Source organism: Gambusia affinis, linkage group LG10, assembly GCF_019740435.1.
Source record: "Gambusia affinis linkage group LG10, SWU_Gaff_1.0, whole genome shotgun sequence".
NCBI classification, from domain to species: Eukaryota; Metazoa; Chordata; class Actinopteri; order Cyprinodontiformes; family Poeciliidae; genus Gambusia; species Gambusia affinis.
In genome coordinates, this window is record NC_057877.1 from 14,164,962 (window position 1) to 14,184,373 (window position 19,412).

Here is a 19,412-nt window from a genome sequence, read left to right on the forward strand (position 1 = left end):
TCCACCTCAGGCAATAACTACTTTTAATGATCCAACAGATCCATCATGTTCTGCCATTATGGAAACCGATAGGACACGGCAGGATGGATGGTCACCAGCCGTGTGAGGGTGAAAATCAATGATGTCACTGGTCTTATGTAAAAACGAAATGTGCCACCAGGATGTAGAAACCCTGTAAAGATCCTTTGTAGGGTAAAATTACAACTAAAACAATGTTTATGAAATAGATTAATAACTTTTTGTTCACTGATTAAACAAATTTTCTTCTATTTTAATCTAACTATCAATAAAACTGTATTTCTATTTCCATAATGGAAAGAAATGAACAAATCAGTGGATAGAAATTGGCTGAAATCTTGTCTGAACACAACTGTGTGTTGTTAGCATCTCTGCTTACCAGATTCGTGCGAGTGTGGCAGACGGCAGCCCAGTTTTGAGAAAAATATCTCTGACTTCTGGTCCAGACACCAAGCCGTCCATGTCGCCATCCGTCTTGCTGAACAGTTCATCGTACTTGGCTTTCTCTGCCGCCGATACAACCCACTGAGTAGGCAACAAAAACGTCACTTTTTGCTCCAGAAAAGCAAAAACACACCACAGACGAATGGCCGTGCAACCACTGTACATCAAGCCAACAAATATCCACTCACCTTCCCACTCTTTTTACTCTTCTTCTTTTGAAAAACACATTGAGCGAGCCAGTTTGAGATCATTTTAATTGAGTTGCTCAAGTTTTTTTTTTTTGTTAGTAAAAAACAAAAGCAGGTACTGCGTGCACGGGAGAGTCGGAGGCTGTACTCACAGGGGCGGCTGCTGGTGTTGGGGCAGGAGCTGGCGCGGGTTTGGGAGGGTGGGGAAGGGTCTTCGAGCCAGTATGGGAGGAGCGACTGTCTTTCACAGAGGGAGGTGAGGGTAACAGGGGCATCACGGGTGCCGCCGCGGGTTTTTTCCTCTTAGAGGGTGGAACTAAAGGAGGCGGTAGGGACATGGGAACGGACTCGCCTTCTAGTGCTCTATAAACCAGAAACATTGCCTGAGAAAGAGTGGCAGAGAAAACAGAAAAAATCCATTAGAAACTACAATTACCAAGCAGTGATTTAATCTTTGCATTTCTTCCATGCACACTGATTTTGTTCCATTCAGCTATACGACATGTAAACTGGCATTCATAGACATTAACAGAACAATGTTGCAAAGAAAATTGGCAGAAATTTTATTTTCTAGCTGTCTAGAGACATCCCATATAAGAGATTTGATTGGAGTGAAATGTGGTTCTACAAAACAGTGATTTAGAAGACATTAAAAAAAATTAGAGAAGTTTGTTGTAACATGACAAATGTAAAAATAAATAAAGATTCAAGGAATAAATACAGTTTTGCAAGTCAGTGTTTCAGTTCCGGTGTAAGTGTTCTTTATTATTATTTCTACTATCTTTATTATCATTCTTACCACAGAAAATTCATCTCTATCCAACATGCCATCTCTATCCAGGTCACTGAGCTCCCACACCTTCAACACACAGAGACAACATTACTTAGCTTTAAAAAAATCTTATGATAGATGTTAACTTACCAGTGAAACCACTGATTCCTTTCGGGTTCTTAAATCAACATTGCTGAGATTACTAACCATATCATTGATGTGTTTGAAAATATTTACCGTATTTTCCAGACTATAGAGCGCACCTCACTATAAGCCAAACCCACAAAGTTTAGAAGAAAAAAAGGAAACGTACATATATAAGCCGCACCGGGTTATAAGCCGCTGGTATCTCCACCGCTCTCGGTTTTCCAACTTAATAAATCTGCTATTAAGGACGCAGCCATGCGTCTCCAACGCCGAACCATGGATTTGATTACGCCGAGCTTACGTGCAGTGGCTATCGATCTGTAGTATCAGATTGAAAGCTTTCAACTTAAAAGCTGCACCACATGAACTTCTTCGTGGTGTTTCCATGATGAGGGTTATGAGTTTGAAAGCATTTCTCTGTCGTGCCTCCTGCTAGCATGTGCTTGTTCTAAATGAAAATCAGCACTTTCTTCTTTGATTTTCAATTTTCACTTCCTGCTAAAGAGCCCCCTGGTGGTTGAAGAAAAATCCACAGAAAAGCCGCACCGGGCTATAAGCCGCATGGTTCAAAGCGTAGGAAAACAGTAGCGGCTTATAGTCCGAAAAATACGGAATTACAAATTTTATTTAATAGTTTTGACAATTTAGCATTAAAATAATTGCAGACAATTTGGGCATCATACATTGACGTCTTTTACTTGAGGTAAGAAATGTACACTTAATTAAACAGAGGTTAGACAGCAGATTAAAAAGATGAGGCGTGTGTGACAAATTTTGTCACAAAAAACCGATGAAGGAAAGCATTTAACCTTGACCACGCCTTCTTTTCATGTTCTTGTACGTTCATGAAGAAAGTCCAAGAACAACTTTATCAAAAAAGAAAACTGAACTACTGAACCTTCATATGTACTGCCTATCATTGTAAAGTAAAACAAGGAGGAAATTCAGTTAAAGTTATATCTATAATTGGAGAAAATAAGTATTAGACTTCCTTTGTGTTTTTAATACCAGAGCAGAAACTATTCAATGTTTTCAAATAAACAAAACAGACAAACAAAAAAACTACAGTGCATTTTCAGAAATAAGAAAATAAAACTTCAAAAGTTTTAAACTGGTTCTTACCCTGCCCAGGATGTCCACAGGCAGCTTGGAGTTGAGCAGAACCGGTTTAACCTTGTCTCCTGACAGCATCCCTCCAACTGGACCCAAACTCTCAAAAATGGCGTCAAACTTCATCTTCTCTTCTGGCTAGAGAATTAAAAAAACAGAAGTTCAATGATTTCACCATAAAAACTCATACTTGGGCAGTATTTACATACGAATTAATGACTAAACTGGAATTAAACAGGAGATAATATTCCTACTCACAGCAAGTTCAAACAATTAAAACTGACCTTGAAAAAAAGTGTTACCTGATTTTTATTTTTATTTTACACACTCTCACAGTAAAAGATTACAAACCTCTCAAAATAAAACCAATGTTCTCATTTTGTAAAAAACAAATAAATCTCCACACCTTAACAACCCAGGGTGCATCAGCAGCCACTCCTTTTGCCAACTGCGGGCTGCTTGTGTCATGCTGCAGATGTAGAAGAGCAATACATGTTAATATTCAACATTTGTATTAACGCTACTAAAAAAATGTTAACACTGAATTATAATTCAAAGCAGCAAACTTACAAATTTGGGCGGAGGAACAGCCACATTAAGACTCTTAAGCGCCACCTCCAGGCCATTCTGAGCACAAGCAACCAGCCGCAATGCTATGAAGAATTGCTGAGGGGAGAAGAGGCAGAGTCATATAACCCTGAAGGATGCCAAACTAAACCAAATCATAAAACATAAAAATATACTTTCTCACCTCTTTAGATTTGCTACCTGTTAAATATACCTCTAACCAAAATCTTAATACTATGTTTGATTCTCCAAATAAGCAAATTTGTCTCATAACAGGGGAAGATGCAGCCTTTGCAGGGTTTTTTAACCTGTCTCAGTCAGATATGTCATCTGGTCACTGTGTTACAGTCAGCATTAGAAAAGGACTAAATCTGGGTCGAGGATGCAGCCTGGTCAGATAAATTGCGTTTTTTAATTGCGTAGACTGTTTTTCCCCATAACCTTCAGATTTAAAAATGACCATCTTATTGCATCAAACTTGAGACAGAATGTTGTGGCAGGTCTTGCTTGCAGAGCCTAACAAATATCAGAGACATCTGTGAATATCAGACACAAAATAAAATGAAAGTCGGATTCAAGAACAGACTGACTTTTGATCAGTTGATTAAAAGCAGCTTTAAAAACTTACTATTTCTGTTTATTTGCTTCCTTGCTCCTTTTCCGCCTCCGTATTTTAAAGCCCTTCTTACAATACTGTGAATATCAGTACATCTTCCCCTGATTTTAAGATTTTATTTTTTTTGAGGAGCGTAACTTTATCACACAACAAAAACTGCAATCATCCGGTATCAATGTCGTTTAAAAATGTTTGACTTACTGAATGCAAATAAATTAGTTTTGTGGTGAATCTTTAACATATCCAAGACTTTCATCACCACCAAAATCACATTCCTGTATTATTCATTTTATGCAACATAAATTGCAATAATAATTAATGTAATTAAATCATTAGATGATATAAGTGTTTTGAGCAGGTTTGATGTTATTTAGATGGCTCATGAAATACAGCAGGAAATATATTGTTGTACAATAATTCAGTGGTAATTATGTGGTGAATTTATTTGCAAATTCATCACTGACCCATGAAATACAAGTAAGATTAAATGACTGGATTTATAAAATGTAATTACAGACAGTTTCTGTGAAAACTCAAACCACAACCAAAATAATCAAACAAAAAAAGAGAGGTGGAAAGAAATTCACAAACACACCCAAAGGGGGCATAAGAGGTTTCCATGCAACTCTGAGACCTGCTTGTTACCTGTTTGTTAAGGAAACCCTTTCTTTCAATGTCTGCCAAATCCCAAATCTACAGAGACATTAAGAGATTGCAGATTAATTTTAAACGTAAAACCAAGACAGATGTGATGTTTCTGGTCCATTTTCAGCCTTCACTCACCTTCCCCAGAACCATGTCAGCCAAACCCGACTGCTTCAGGAAAAGAGCCGCATCTGCTGCCGCCACCCGCCCGCTCCCTGTGGGATCCACCTTTAAAAACACACGAGCATGCTCACAAAGTTACAAACAGGAACAACAATAAGCAAGATATCAGTAGAAATGTGGTAATTTATCTAACAGTTACATTATTTTATGACATGGGCAGAATCAGAACAATGCTTTTGCATAAAGAGAGGGTGAAATAATGAAGAAATAAACTGGGAGAGCCACTCTTTGGAAGAAAGGAGCCTTTGACTCACTAAAATCAATACTAATAACAATAAAATAAAGCTTTTTTTTTTTTCAGAAGTCTATTAGCTTAGTAGTATTTTACAGAGCCCAGGGGAAGCTTCCCTCCTTGGTTGGCAAAGAGAATCATTAATAATTCATAAAGTTACTTCCTTTGTTGGACACAAAGGCTTGACTGTAAAGGTAGACCAGAGATCAGAGCTGACTACAACAACACTTTATCAGAGCAGCTAGAGGGAATTCAGAGTTTAAACAGACTCGTACTCTAGAAATTAATTTCTCCATTTTCAGGAATGTATTACAGCATCATTCTGAGTGTTGGTAGTGAGAAACCATCTGCATTAACATTGGCACAAAAACTGTTTATAACATAATACAACTTTTTAAAAAAAGATACATTTGTATTTTTTACATTTTCTTTATAAAAGGTAAAGAAAATGTGACCATGGAAAACCCCAAATATCTTTAAAGGTAAAGAAAATGTAAAAAATACAAATAAAAAATATTGATACAATAAAACGCAATACAAGCTGTTGTTTACGGGAAGACATTACCTGTCGATAATATTTGTCATAGATGGGATTTCCACTGGAAAGCTGTTAAAAAGAAGAAAAAAAACTTGAATCAATTAATTACATTTATATAGGTGTGTTTAGATACATTAGGATATCATCAAAAAGTTAATTAAGGTCAGTAAGAAAAATTTTAATCTGAAACCCATATTTATACTTATCAAACAGATATATTCATGGAGTAACCCAACTATTTATTTAGCTCAAAACAATATTGCCAACCATCAGACTGCATAGCAAAGCCATAAAATGTAAGACATATACTCAACAGATTAAAAGGCACAAAACACACAAAATAATTACGTGAATAACATAAAGGGACTAAAAACCATTTAAAAAGCTAAATCCTCCTTTTGCTTCAGCTTCATATCTGAAATCACAAGAAGCTTCAGATTAGCAAGCGTATCTTCAAGTTGATTTTGAAGATGATGGCTTACAGCAAATGAAAACCCCAAATTCAGTAGATAAAAAGGATATTACATAAGACCAGACCAGAGCAACGTCTTCCTTCTGAAAAGCAGATCTATGTTCGGTTCACTGTTTGCATAAAGTACTGCATCATGCATGGAGGGGCAGCAGCTCTGCAGAGATGTGAAGGAATCCCACGCTGCGTTAGTGGCATCCTTTTCCCTTGTCTGCATTGTTGAGCCTGCTGACTCATCTTCCTCTTGACAATACCCTATAGTTTTCATTGTGGGGTTTAGGTGAGGGAGGTTTTCTGGTCAGTGAAACACAGCGATACCATGGTCACAAAAGCAGCCAAGCCCTACTGGGAAATGAAATCAGCATCCGTGGAAAACTTTGGACTGGGAAAACATATTGGACCAACACAAGCCGATTTCACAGCTCCACAAATCACTACTGTTTGTGGAACATTCACACTAGAACTGGGCTCTCCACTCGGCCAGACTCTGGGAATTTTATTTCCAAATCAAATGTAAAATTTAATTCAGTCTAAACATAGGACTTCAGATCAATGAGCATTTTCTCCTAACCTGCTGTCTCTGGTTCAGAAGGCGCTTCACCAAAGGACTGACAGTCGCTTTCCGAGCCATGGACACGCCTGTCTCTGGTGGCTCTTAAAGCGCCGACAATGCAGCTCCCTGCTTATGAATCTCCACCAGACTCTATAAAGGGTGTTGCCTCATAATCCTTGAAAGGTGCAGTTTTACCTATCCTACTCAGCTCCGCTCAATTCTCATTTCCCTTCATGCCTCCGTCAGGAATTTCTCCCATTTAACTCGATTTCCCAATTTCCAGTAAGCTTCATAGCATAACTTGCACATTAAATGTTAGCGACTGGGTGAAATGTAAAACTTTAACAGAGTCTATGCCTCCAGCAAGCAATCGTTTCTCAGTAGCAGAGGGTCCAGATCTTCTGTACGAAGCAAAGCGTAGAACCAGGGGCTGGTTTTTACAGGGCTAAGTTTCACCTGCTGCTTGTGCACCTTTTTTTGTTTAAACGAAACTTCTTTTTCTCTCACTCAACTTTCCATTAATCCACTTTAATAGAGCACTTCAAAAGCTTAACCTTCCGGCGGAAGGCGTCAAGATCAAAAGTAGCCTTCCCTTTACTAAAGCTGGCCATAGTTGGGGATAGAGAAAACATTTCTGCATTAAAATCCTTTTCAATTTGTCTCATGTAAATTTGAGAGACTGGATTTCTGGTTTTGATAACACAGAAGCAGTAGCAGTAAACCAGTTTAACAGTTTAAGTCTAACTCTGTGATTTAAATCACTAAGAGCAAACTTAACTTCTGAATATTCAAATTAACTGTGACGCTGTTGTAAGAAAAGGCTTTGCAAAACTTACTTACTTGCCCTCCTGAATTTTAGCACATATTTTGAAAAGCTTCCCAATAAATAACCTTATTTTTCAACTCAAGCAAACAAATAGTACCAGAAACAGAAAAAATAATAGAAACACTGCTGGATATTAAGAAGGAACTACAAGGATTAAAAAACTACATTAAAACGTCTTGTTGAAAATATCCAATCTAACATACAGCAGACCCCCAACTCTAAACTCTTCCAGAACGGAGAGTCACAAGAATTGAAAAGACCAACAAAATTAGAAAAAATACCTTTCAAACACAGACAACCAAACAGCTGCCTCTACCCTTAATACATGCATTTGGTAATAATGTAACAAGGAAGCAACATGACATATAGCCACACTTTAAAGGAACAGGCGATTCTTTTTAGCGTTTAAGCATTTTTTTTAACATCCTGATTTTTAGGAATCAGCTGTTCTTCTTTTTGGCCAATAAGCTGTTTTTCTTACTTGAAAGAAGTTCATTCTGTCCCTCTCTACATATAGATATATGTGTACATTATGTAGAAAATGGCTTCGGATACTTGACACCATTTACTGTTGTATCCTGCAGACTGTTAACATTCAGTGAGGCCGAACAGATCTGATGCTTTTTGCTTTACTGCGATGTTGATGACTTTGATTCGTCTAGAGAGCTTCCCAAAGCTCTAAGACGCTTGCATTAAGAGCAACAGCTTATTTGTCCTTCACTCGAAACCTCTGTAAACACCCTTCTTTCTTCTGACCGGTTCAGTGCTTCACAGGAAACAAATCAGCGTTTCCTCTTTCTTTTAGCGAGGCCTGACAAATGGCCATCGAGAGCTTCCATTCACAGGTGCAGGGAAGAAGGAAAGCAGAAGTGAACAAAATGAGTCGCCTCCATTCAGCTCTCCAACACTGCAAAGGCCAACCACTGTGCAAATTTAGTCTCCGCTGTACAACTACAGAAGGACGACAGCAGATATCTGCTCGGGTGTCAATCTTGTAACAGATCCTGGCACAATGAGAGACGTGGAGGGGGTGGAGGAACGCTAAAGGCTGTCATCAGCAGTTATCTGTCAACTGCCTCTGAGATAACTGTTGACACACACATATATATCTATCCATCTCTCTCTCTCTCACACTAATGCAACTTCTTCTATGGGACGCAGAAAATCGTGTGCCAGGAACTGTTGACGGCTGCAACACAGTGATCATTGTACTGGTGACCCTTTAAATCAGAGCTGAAACAAGAAATCGTCTCAATTATCAGAGTCTCTGCAAGTTTTATAAAGTTAAATTTGAGACTTTATAAGACCGACTTGAATGATGGAGAATGATATCCTAATAATTTAATTAAACACACATGTGATAGTGCTTTTTAGCATGTAAGTTCAAGACAATTTACTGACAACAGATTTTAGCCACCAACAGAAAATGTTTAATTTGCTCCATCACAAAGGAGCCAATAGCAAATAAAGTAACAAGAACAATTTATTTCCCTAAACACACAATAAGACAGTTTGAGAAGTAATATAGTTTTTCAGGTTTGCAAAGAAAACTGCATGTTTGGGATAAATTCAATTTGACACAGCTTACAGCATGTATTGCATCCCTCCGACCATAAAAACACTCTCATTCCTCAGACACAACAAATCTTAAAGCAAACAAGTTTCAGAAAACAAACAACGGACGTACCGATGAACAAACAAATGTACAAATTTACAACAATTACAATTACAACATTTTTTCGGGGAGAGAAGCTAACATCTGAACGTATAAAATGAAGTTTGTTTCAGGCCTTTTAAGGTTTTGTAGAATCCCTGATTACTGTATAACTTAGATGGAGTCAAATTTTAACATAGCAAAATGGTCCATTAGACTGTTGAAGACTCAAAACATAAAGCAACAGACAACAGACATGTCTGGGATAGAAAAGCAAAAAAATATATATATTTAATTTGATGTCCCCATCATTGTCCTTGGGCTTTAGCATCTTGATCACTAAGATCTATATAATGGAGGCACAAAAGGCAAATGGACAAAAGCCCATTTAACTGTTCATATATTATGGACAAGCATAAATTGAAGGCAAGGTACCTGAAATACTATGAACCTAGCAAATATTGCTTGTGAACACATCTTTGCTATTATGGTTTTGCACATTAAAGATGCTGACTACAATTCATCATATTGCGCAACTCCAATTTTAAAACCAACAGTAAACAGACGGGTAATAAGTCAAACAATAAGCTAACACTGCCAAACCACCTACCCGATGCTACATCCCACAGTGGCTCAGGTGACAAGCCTGGGACTGCAACCTACTGATCAGACTTCTAAACAAACATGACACAAATTTGTAGCTCTTCATATAGCAGCAACAGGCTGGCCGTCTTGACTCAGCGGGAAAGGCTAGTAGCTGCTATGGTTCACTTCCTCTTATGTTTGCAAAGCAGCTCTTAACATTGAACAGTTCTATATTTTTGCCATACTGCTACACCATGGATACAAAATGACCTAACGGGCTAACAGTTAACAGTATCCCACTGAAAAAGTTCATAAGGAAAACACTAATTCAACCTCCCTGTAGCATGTTTACTTCTAATAATAGCCATCTTCAGGCTGGAGATTCAGTCTAACCATATGGGAAGTCACACGAACACCGAGGCAGTCCAAAACACTGGATATAAAGCGTAAAAACTGACATCTGATCAACAGAAATGTGACAGTAAAGCGACAATACAGACTGAGCCACAGATGGGTATCACGTATTACCATCACTTTGGCAATGACCGACTAGCCTGCAGCAAAAATGATGAGAAATAGCGACAAATGAAACGAAGCCAAGAGACGTTAGCTACACGACGAGTGTGCAGTTTGACAAAGAAGCGTCAGAAAAGCCTAACACTGACACAAAACTAGCTGTTAGCTCAGAGGCTAGCTGGCTAGCTACGCCCTTACGCAGTCCCCAAAGAGATTAGGCAGAAACTTTTCCCAGTCACAGCAGGACTAAACTTCAAAAGCAGCTACCACGGTTGATAAGGACTCACGTTTCTACCCGCCCTGTCTCAATAACGCCTCCGAGGTGTTTTCAAGAGAAACAAACACAAGCCGGCGACGTTTGCTGTCGATATATTTGAGTTGTACAGACAGTGTTACCTGAGTAAGAGACAGAGTGGCAGCCATAGTGTTTCTGTTTCCCACTGCTTTCATGCTGCGATACTTCCAGACACCAATAGGGGGCGCTGAAAATCAGGAGCAGGACACAAACATGAGGGAATGATGGGAAATCCTATTAATTTTATATTTAAACGCAAGTTGTGATTAAAAAACAACAAATGGGCTCTCTCCGGGTCATTAAGACTTACTCACGCTCATCTCAGGGAAAACGCCTCGGCCCCAACTTTCCATATCGAATTTGTGATACGCTAAAACTTGACAAGATTGTACACCCCTAAAGAGTCCTTGCAAAAATATGAGGAAGTATGAACTCCCGTTATAGACTATTTCAAGAGTTGACAAATTCCTTTAAATTGGGATTAAAAACGTAAGAGTAGCTATACTTCATAATAATATACATCAAGTAAGAGTCAAAAATACAGTAAAACTACTCTTAAGTAAATTTTACCCCATTACTTAAGTAATTGTAGCAATAAATATAAGTAACAACTGCCTGCAACAGTAGGATACCATCAGTATCAATACTAACTAAAATATATCTTAGTATCTGCAATAGGAATATTTGTCATGGATACTTGTTTTTGCAAATTTATGTCAAAACCAGAGATTATCTAAAGTGCAAAAGAGAGCCAAGGACTCCCTCTACTGTGCTGCAGCTGAATAGAATAAAATCTCACATTCAAAACTCATATTTCATTGCACTGAACAAGTTGGTTATGCATTCATTGGTATGATCCAACACACCACTTTATTAGTGACACTTTGGTGGTACCAAGTTGGACCCTCTTTTTGTCTTTGTGTATGGGACAACTTCCTATTTTTATGGCATAGGAACAACAACGTGTCAAGCACATTCCTCAGAGATTCAATAGCTTCACACATTTCCAGATCTGCTGGCTTCACATGCATATCAATCTCCCAGAAGGGCTTTACTGGATTAGGATCTAGTAATTGTGGAGGCTGTTTTCGTACTCATTTTCTTGTTCAGGAAACCAGTCTAAGATTAATTACACTTATTTATTACTATCATTTTACACAAATGTACGACAATAGTTCTCCAAGAGCAATCTCTAGACGATATCAGGTGTGGTAAATGCTTTTTTCATCTTTTCTCTTTCTTATCTGGTCTGATATTTAGCAAATGGAAATAATTTTGATCATTCTAACAGACCTAAAACCAGAAAAGTTCAGTTTGATTTAAAGGTAAAAAGATTGACCAAAGGATATATGTTTTTCAATGTACCGGGAAGTAAATATTGAATTATATGTAAACTTTCAGTGCAAGTAAATATCTTGTTTCAACTTTAAGTGCAGGGAAATTAGTGTTTTAAAGAGACTGTGATCAAAATCCCTCAATTTACTGCTGCTCTCCATCTTTGTATGTGAGCAGGGCCAAACAATATTTGACTGACATCAATGACACATTCTTTTGCTTCCCATAAAGAAAATGACCCTTCATGTCACTTCATAATTAATAATCACTAGCATTTAGTTGTGGATTATTAATCAAAATTATACATTTTATAAATGTATAAAAACTATTTAAAGCAGCTGTCAGGCATGAAGTCAAGTTTTCATCTTTGTAAATGCAGTCAGATTAGAGGTCAAATTCCTAAATATTTATTCAGTGTGAGGTTATGGTGCTACAACTGAGTTTAAAACTTACCAGGGAAATCAAATGTGAAATATGCTGAATTTTAGCATATTCCAAAAACACATATTCATAATTTTAAAAAGAGAAAAAACACACTCGTCACCGTTGAAACCCACAAAACTTTAAGAAATCATTATGCCATAACAGCTAGAAGAAAAGAATACGAGATGCAAATGTAACATTTAGAGATAAATACGTATCTGTTTGATTTCTTCAGATTGTTTTTATTATTTGCACAGCAACATAAAATTTGACCCCACCCCCCCACTTCATTTCTGACCATTAGTACAAAATGTGTGTTTTACAAAAGGAGCATTGTTGGAGCATTGTTGTAGCACTGTGTATGGGACAATGTGCAGCAGTGCAAATGTACTGAAATCAGACAGCAGGAAATTCGTTAAATCATCTTGGGTACCAGATGAATCCCTGCTACAGGAGAGGACCTAATGTACAACTAACTCTTAATTATGATTAACAAGACTACTGAAGGTGCACCAAAGCGGAAGAGTTGGTTAGAAAGAAAACTATAGAAGGGGCTTCATTCTAAAGTAGCCTATTTAACCAGCCGCAGACAGAAGGCTGATCTGAGCAGGGTGTAAAATACAAAGTCTTAGTCCTGATGACGGTTCCCATTAAACCTTGTTTTAATTTAATGTTAAAGCAGGACAGATTGTCTGCATTAAGATGCAGAACTCAATCCAATCCTTCCAGACTGACATGAATTAGTGTAAAACATGTACAAAAAAACAAAACAAAAAAACAACAAACAAATAACACACAAACCACATGAGGTAAACAAAACATTGTCATGGCACCATCCATACAGCAACTATATTTTCCTGTCAAAGCTTCACGCAAACCTAGATTCTCATTAAACAAATGATAGTTTATACGGTTCTGCAGAGAACAACTTGCAGATTTATAATTACTAATCTCGACATTCATTCCAGCGGATCACTTCTATTATTCCAATTTATATAACAATAATCATGTTAATAGTAGCAGTAGTGGCTCATGGAAACAGGAAACACAACAGTAATTGCCCTTATTGACCTATCCCTTTTGTTTTGTAAACAAACAAATTAAAAAGTCCGTCCCACCCAGATCCACCCCGAGGTGACGCTCATCAGGGTCTTTCACTTCAGTCTCCGTTCAACAAACCACAGACTCAAACAGAGCCGTTCCTGAGTTTATAACTCATCCTTGAGTTGAGAGTCTGTGCCTTCATCTTCTTCCTCTTCCTCCTCTTCCTCTGGTTCCTCTCCCTCTTCCTCCTCTTCTTCCTCTTCCTCATCCTTTTCTTCTTCCTCCTCGTCTTCCTTCACCTCGTCCCTCCTCTTCTTGTCCTCTTCCTCTCGCTTCTTCCTCTCCTCCTCCTCTTGGCTTTCCTTCATCTTTCTCTCGTCATCCTGGAAATGGAGACGACAGACAATTAAAAACAAATAATTAAAAACCGATGAAGTCAGATTCAAAGAGTCTTTGCCAATAGACAGAACTGGGAACGTACCTTCGTTTTTCCCCAGGTGTCGTTTCCAACTTCCTCGGCCACTTTGGGATCGTTGGTGATCAGGAAGTTGTCAAAGATGGTCCCAGACTTGACCTTTACAAAAACACAAGTCAGTCAGTCCAGATCGAGTATAAATGTTTTATTAACAAAGATCCGGAGCATTTCTTGTTCCCAGCGCAGAACACCTCAAGAAATTTAACCAAAAGGATGTACTTTGGAGGATACAAAACTCTGTCTTGGTTGCCAAGCTTGTTCAATGAATGATGCTAACACAAATATCTCTTTATTAAATAGCCAACTTAGCATATGTGCTTCGGACAGCCAAAACAGATTAGAGTTATGAATAAATGTATTGATTATGTTTTGTTATACAAATATTTATGTGGTCAGAGTTTGAATATGGAAACTGCAAAAACCACAAACGGGTTTGGAAGGACGGAGGGACGGATAAGACTTTCGCAATTAGAAATTAATGAACTGATTGCATGATGAATTAGGATGAGCTTAATTTCCATTATGATGTTTTTGTGTATACAGAAGCTTCATAATTCATTCTATTTTTGGTTTCGGTTGCAGAGGTTTTCATTTCCTTTTTATTCATCGCTTTTGTTTTATTTTGGATATTTAAAATATCATCCAGTGTCAAGTGTTCTTTACAAAGTTAAAGTTTATTAGTTTTGAGAGAGTAAATTTCATTATTATGCCATTTGCCCCCTAACTTGACAATTTAGGGGGAATAAGTGAAAGGTGGCTCGATCAATGAGTTAATTAATGGACAAATTAGGTGATCTGAGTGACTGATGACGGACGGGGAATAAAGTAAATATTTAAAAATAATCTACGCTCTATTTGCTCGTAAGTAATTATTCATACATGCTAAAATACTTCAATCCAGTTCTATGTCTTTCCTTACAATCTCTGTAGGAACCTTGAGAGTTTTTCTAATTTAGCTGCTGTGTTTATATCGTTGACTGAACACCATCGGCAAGACCATCCCACCTGCCACAGGTCCAGTCCAATCACGCCGATGCTGTCATATTTGTAGATCTCCGGGTCAGCTGTGTACTCTGGATTGTCGATCTCAGGGTGAACCCACTTGCCTTTGTAAGCAGGGTTATCGATCTCTCGGGGTTTCCACTCGCCCTGCAAGTGCAAAAAAACACATTAAAGTTCATGTAAAAAAAAAAATAAAAAAAAACAACTGAAAAAAATAATAATCCTGGTCAAATGTAAGTGAATGAGTTTTGTTTGACAGGTGTATTTATAACAGCAGTAGGAAAATCTGTGTAAGAACACCTTGTAGTCAGGGTTGGTAATCATAGGCGGCTCCCACTCTCCATCCATCTCTTCATCCCAGTCGTCAGGCTTTTTGGCGTCAGGATCTGGGATGTTCTCAGGTTTGTCCCAGTCCTTAAAAAAAAAAATTAAAATGAAGACAGATTAGAACAAGAGAAAATAAAGCCTTCACAAAGATATCCCACTATTACAGCAGACTAACCTCAGGTTTCTTGTCAGCGGGGTCTGGAATCCTCTCCCTGTCGTCCCAGTCCTCTGGCTTTTTGGCGTTGGGGTCCTTGATTTTTTTGGGGGGCAGAAAGTCCCAGTCATCCTCCAGGTTGCCAGACTCGACCTTCTTGTTGTCGATCTTAACCTCGTAGGTGTTGTCAGGGTTGACGACCAGCGTGTACAAGTGGGTGTACTCATCATCCTGCAAAGGACAGCGAGATGTTAGAAACGGGAAGGAGGAGCTCTAAAAACTGAACTTTTAAAAATGACCTCCTTCATTGTCAGGTCAACTAGTCAGAATTGAGAGTAATTATTGTTAATCATTCAATTCCACCCTCCCCCCCCAAAAAAACTAGATTGTGCAGTTTAATAAATAAGTTAGAAAAAACAACTATGCCATACCTTGCACCTGATATCTTTGTTAATCAAATGGTTTTTGCCTTTGTAGTTGAAGATCACATGAACTTTCTTTGTGCCTGGGCCACAAATATCAGGACCTGAAGGAGGCATGAGGAAAAATAAAGTTTTTAGTAACTTAAAGTATGTTTACAAAATTTTTGCAAAAGCATTTTATCATAAGTAAATGTTGTGAATGATTAAGGAAGCATAACCTGACAAAAACTCAGAGTCCTACCAAACATGATGTTGTAGACGGAGTCTCCATGCATGTCCTCCTGGTTGAGCTCAGAGGGGAACAGCTTGATGTATCCGCCGCCACAGTCGATGCTCTGCTCGTGTTTCACAGTGAACTGGATGACTAGAGGCTGGTCTTTGTTGCTGAAGTCATCGAAACGGGCTGACAAAGCATAAAAGCGGGCGTCCTGGCTCGTCTGCAGACCTGCGGTAAAAACAGCGTCATCACGGCGAAGATCCCGGCTGAGGCAAAATTTAATAGGCTGATCCCGAGTTATATAGAGCCACTTTCACGATGAGTAACAGAAAAACACTGGCACTGCTTTATGAGCCGAGAATCATATATACAGATTTTTGGGCAGAAAGGTTTCCAGTGGCATTCTGGTTAATTATCAATAGCTGCCATCTGGGTAAATAAAATTTAAAAAGAAAATCTGAAATTTGATTATTTTAAAAAACAAACATTAAACACAGTGCTGGTTCTGATATAGGCCCATGTGGTTTTCTGCTCAGGGCGGCATGGCCAAGAGGGCAACGTGAAAAGGCAAAAACAAACTTACTGTTATGTCCACTCAGCATATAATCCAGTGCAAAATTAAAAAACTCTTTTTGTGTCTTAAAGAGTCTGAACTGCTTTTGACTAACACCAGGCAAATTGTACCAAAACATTATTTTCAAAGTGGAAAACAAACAAACATTTTTTTTTAATGATTTACAGAGTGGTCCTGCAACTGTCAGCACACCTGGATCCAATATTAGCTCATCAGCAGAGCTGATTAGAGCTGGACTGAATGCTAGTGATGCATTTTCACCATTTAATTCAAGTGTGAGGGACAAAGGGCACAGATAAAAGTTGCAGGACTCTGGCTCTTGAAGAATGCGATTTGAGACCACTCCTCTACAGGCATTAGGACGACATCAGATTAAAGGTATATTTTTATATATTAAAAGAAAAATGTGTTTTACATATTTGTTAAAACTATTCCTGCATCCTGACAGTATAATACAAGACAGATAATCTGTGAAGACAAATTAAGCTTCCATGATGCAGCTTATTCCCATCACCAAAGCCTGTCACGAATGCTCAGGTTCATTAGGATTGCCACTGATGATGGAGGATAAATTGTTTTCCTGGAACGGTAAGCTATTTCTCCGCCATTAGCAGTTTTAGCACTGTGTACACGAGGTTGATTGACAGTGATAAGACCATTTTCATGGCTCTGATTGGTTGTTTCTGACCGGGAGCGGCACGCTTCTTCAGACAGCAAAAGTAGCAGGTGGAGGAATTTGATCTTTCACAGATTATTCGTCTCATCATAAACTGTCAGGACACAGTGACAGTTTAATAAATATGTAAAAAAAATTGTAATGTGTAATTATTTATATATATATAAATAAATGTTACATACCTCATATTTAATGAGATAAAAAAATACTACAAATAAAAACGTTTCCAAGAAGGAATTTATTGATGCATCTCACACCTTTTCTTCACTTGAACGATGCACATACTAATGCAGTACTGCCCATCAGCCAAAAGCTGCTGCACACTGCCTAGTCAGCTCTATGAATAAAGACAACCACACTTTCTTGCTCTTAGAAGACAGGTGTTTTGGGAATATTTCCGAGCAGTAAAAACATCCTCAAAACACCCCCATCATTTTTACTGAGGTATTGCAGTTTTCAGCTTCCAACAAGCTGAAAGGTGCAGAACTTGTAGGCAGCTTACTGCAGCATGCCTACCCAACCAGCTAATACTTGCTAGTTAAATATGTAATTCTCTATAAAGAGCAGAATGGCTATTTAACATTCTGTGCAAACTGAATTTAGAGGATTTTAATGCTGTATATTTGCTTAAGTCAATATATCAAAATCACAAGAAATAAATGTGATAAATAAAGTAACATTAATTAAACTGCAATAAACAGTAAGGTTAATTATTTTAGTACAACAGGAATAACAATTGCTTTTTCTGTTTATATAAAATAAGTTACATCTTGGTTAACATTACATATAACCAATATTATGCAGCTTTGATTTTACTAATGAAAATCCCATAGCAGCACATAAGTACTATTCATCGATTATCCACCTCTTAAAATAAATTGGTAAATCAATTGTTTTAGTTCTTTCTGTGGCTGCTGTATAGTGATTTTTTTTGTTTACTTGTTTTTTTATTACTGAATGGAGTTAATGAGAGACCAGGTGTGTGGCTCACCCAATGCCACATTCATACAAGAACCACCACTGCTCACCACTTTTAGATAATCTAAACTCCTTCATTTATTAGTTACATTTACAAGACAAGCTCCACATCACTGTGTGCTTCCCCCCCCACACACACCTTTATCTTTCTCTGCGTCTCCGTAGAACTTCCCTGCAGACAGCACAAACTTGCCATAGTCTGACTTGTGCTTGGATTCCATCCAGCGACTATTGAAGGCATCTGCACAGACAAGATCAGGTTGAGCGTTCATTGTGATAAACATCACACGTTGCTAAAAGCACCTGTGCTACTGCTAATGATAATGATGATAAAAATCTGTGCAAGTGCATGTTACTGAGGGATGAGGAGGATATAAGAGAATGACCAATGTAGGGATGTGCTGCAGGGTGGGGGCAGAGCTTCGAAGAAAACTGGGGGTAGGAAACAGATGGACTATAGATGAAGGACTTAGACAGAAGAAGAAGGGGCTCCAAGACTGATCATCTTATAGATTAAATAGCATTTATTCCTATAGAGAGCAGCTGATGCGTGCAAAATATTGCATTAAAAATATTCAAAGTATGAAACCCCATTCTATCCATTAAGCATCTTTTTTTTATTATTTAATGTTAAAATAAACGAAAAGTGGACAGAATCGATATTTAGTAACAACATAATATTAAAATAAATATAAAACCTTACCGCCATCCTCAAACTGCTCTCGGAAATACACAGAGGACTCGGCCAGAACAGAGGCGGCAGACACGGCCATCAAAATCAGCGACAGCGCTGTCATGGTTACGAGCAAAAAGCACTCCGTCCGGAATAAAGACAGCAAACTATAAATACACGCCTATATGAATATTTTTTTGCTATTTCTATTCTGTATGTCGGCCGTGCTGATCCAGTCTTTCTCATACAGTCATGCTACAGCACCGAGCCGCCGAGGAGCACCAGCCTCTCTCCTCTCTGCTCGGAACAGATGTCTGAATCTGATTGGTCGGTGGCTCCAAACCAGTGTCGCGGTATTCAGCCAATCGGAGGAGAGAAAATCTGACCGCTAAGGTTTGTAGCCAATAGGGGAAGACCACGCGTTCGCTTGATACACGCCCCAAGGAGAATGATGCTCCTGGATGAATCACATGGCTGAAGGAAAAAAAAGAAGGGTGAAAGAATAGAATTTATTAGTACCATAGAACTCCCCACTAGAATAACCATCAAAGATAAACCATAGAAAGATTAACCAGCCTGTAAAATCTTAGATGTTTTATATAATGCTTAATTAAACCGTGCATATTCAAAGCTTAGAAATAGGTCGGTTTTAAAAGTGAACACTTGAGAATATTTATGGAAATATACATCTTGAAAAAAAGACAGTCCTTACGAGATTTCGGAATTATTTTAATCCTTACCTTAAAACCATATA

At 38.1% G+C, this 19,412-nt stretch overlaps 2 protein-coding genes across 5 annotated transcripts in view; both read right to left on the reverse strand.

Moving 5' to 3' along the window:
* The window catches only part of eps15 (epidermal growth factor receptor pathway substrate 15), a 28,004-nt gene extending 17,454 nt beyond the window's left edge, over positions 1-10,550 (reverse strand). For 3 of the 4 annotated variants that reach the window (XM_044130038.1, XM_044130037.1, XM_044130036.1), the window contains exons 1-10: positions 10,460-10,531; positions 5,488-5,529; positions 4,646-4,735; positions 4,508-4,555; positions 3,250-3,345; positions 3,086-3,148; positions 2,692-2,817; positions 1,450-1,509; positions 803-1,033; positions 398-543 (exon numbers count right to left, since the gene is read on the reverse strand). In XM_044130038.1, the coding sequence (XP_043985973.1) occupies positions 398-543; positions 803-1,033; positions 1,450-1,509; positions 2,692-2,817; positions 3,086-3,148; positions 3,250-3,345; positions 4,508-4,555; positions 4,646-4,735; positions 5,488-5,529; positions 10,460-10,513 (956 nt within the window). In that variant the 5' untranslated portion in view covers positions 10,514-10,531. Of the gene's footprint in view, positions 1-397; positions 544-802; positions 1,034-1,449; positions 1,510-2,691; positions 2,818-3,085; positions 3,149-3,249; positions 3,346-4,507; positions 4,556-4,645; positions 4,736-5,487; positions 5,530-10,459 lie in introns of all 4 variants that reach the window. The other variant, XM_044130035.1, reaches the window with a different exon arrangement.
* A 1,787-nt stretch (positions 10,551-12,337) lies between these two features.
* On the reverse strand, positions 12,338-19,003 carry calr (calreticulin). The gene is made up of 9 exons (XM_044130039.1): positions 18,689-19,003; positions 18,125-18,226; positions 15,782-15,985; positions 15,550-15,644; positions 15,140-15,349; positions 14,938-15,051; positions 14,641-14,784; positions 13,642-13,734; positions 12,338-13,543 (listed from the first exon to the last, which is right to left on the reverse strand). The coding sequence occupies exons 1-9, from the start codon at positions 18,780-18,782 to the stop codon at positions 13,325-13,327; spliced, it is 1,275 nt and encodes a 424-aa protein (XP_043985974.1). The 5' UTR covers positions 18,783-19,003; the 3' UTR covers positions 12,338-13,324.
* Between the last annotated feature and the right edge of the window lie 409 nt (positions 19,004-19,412).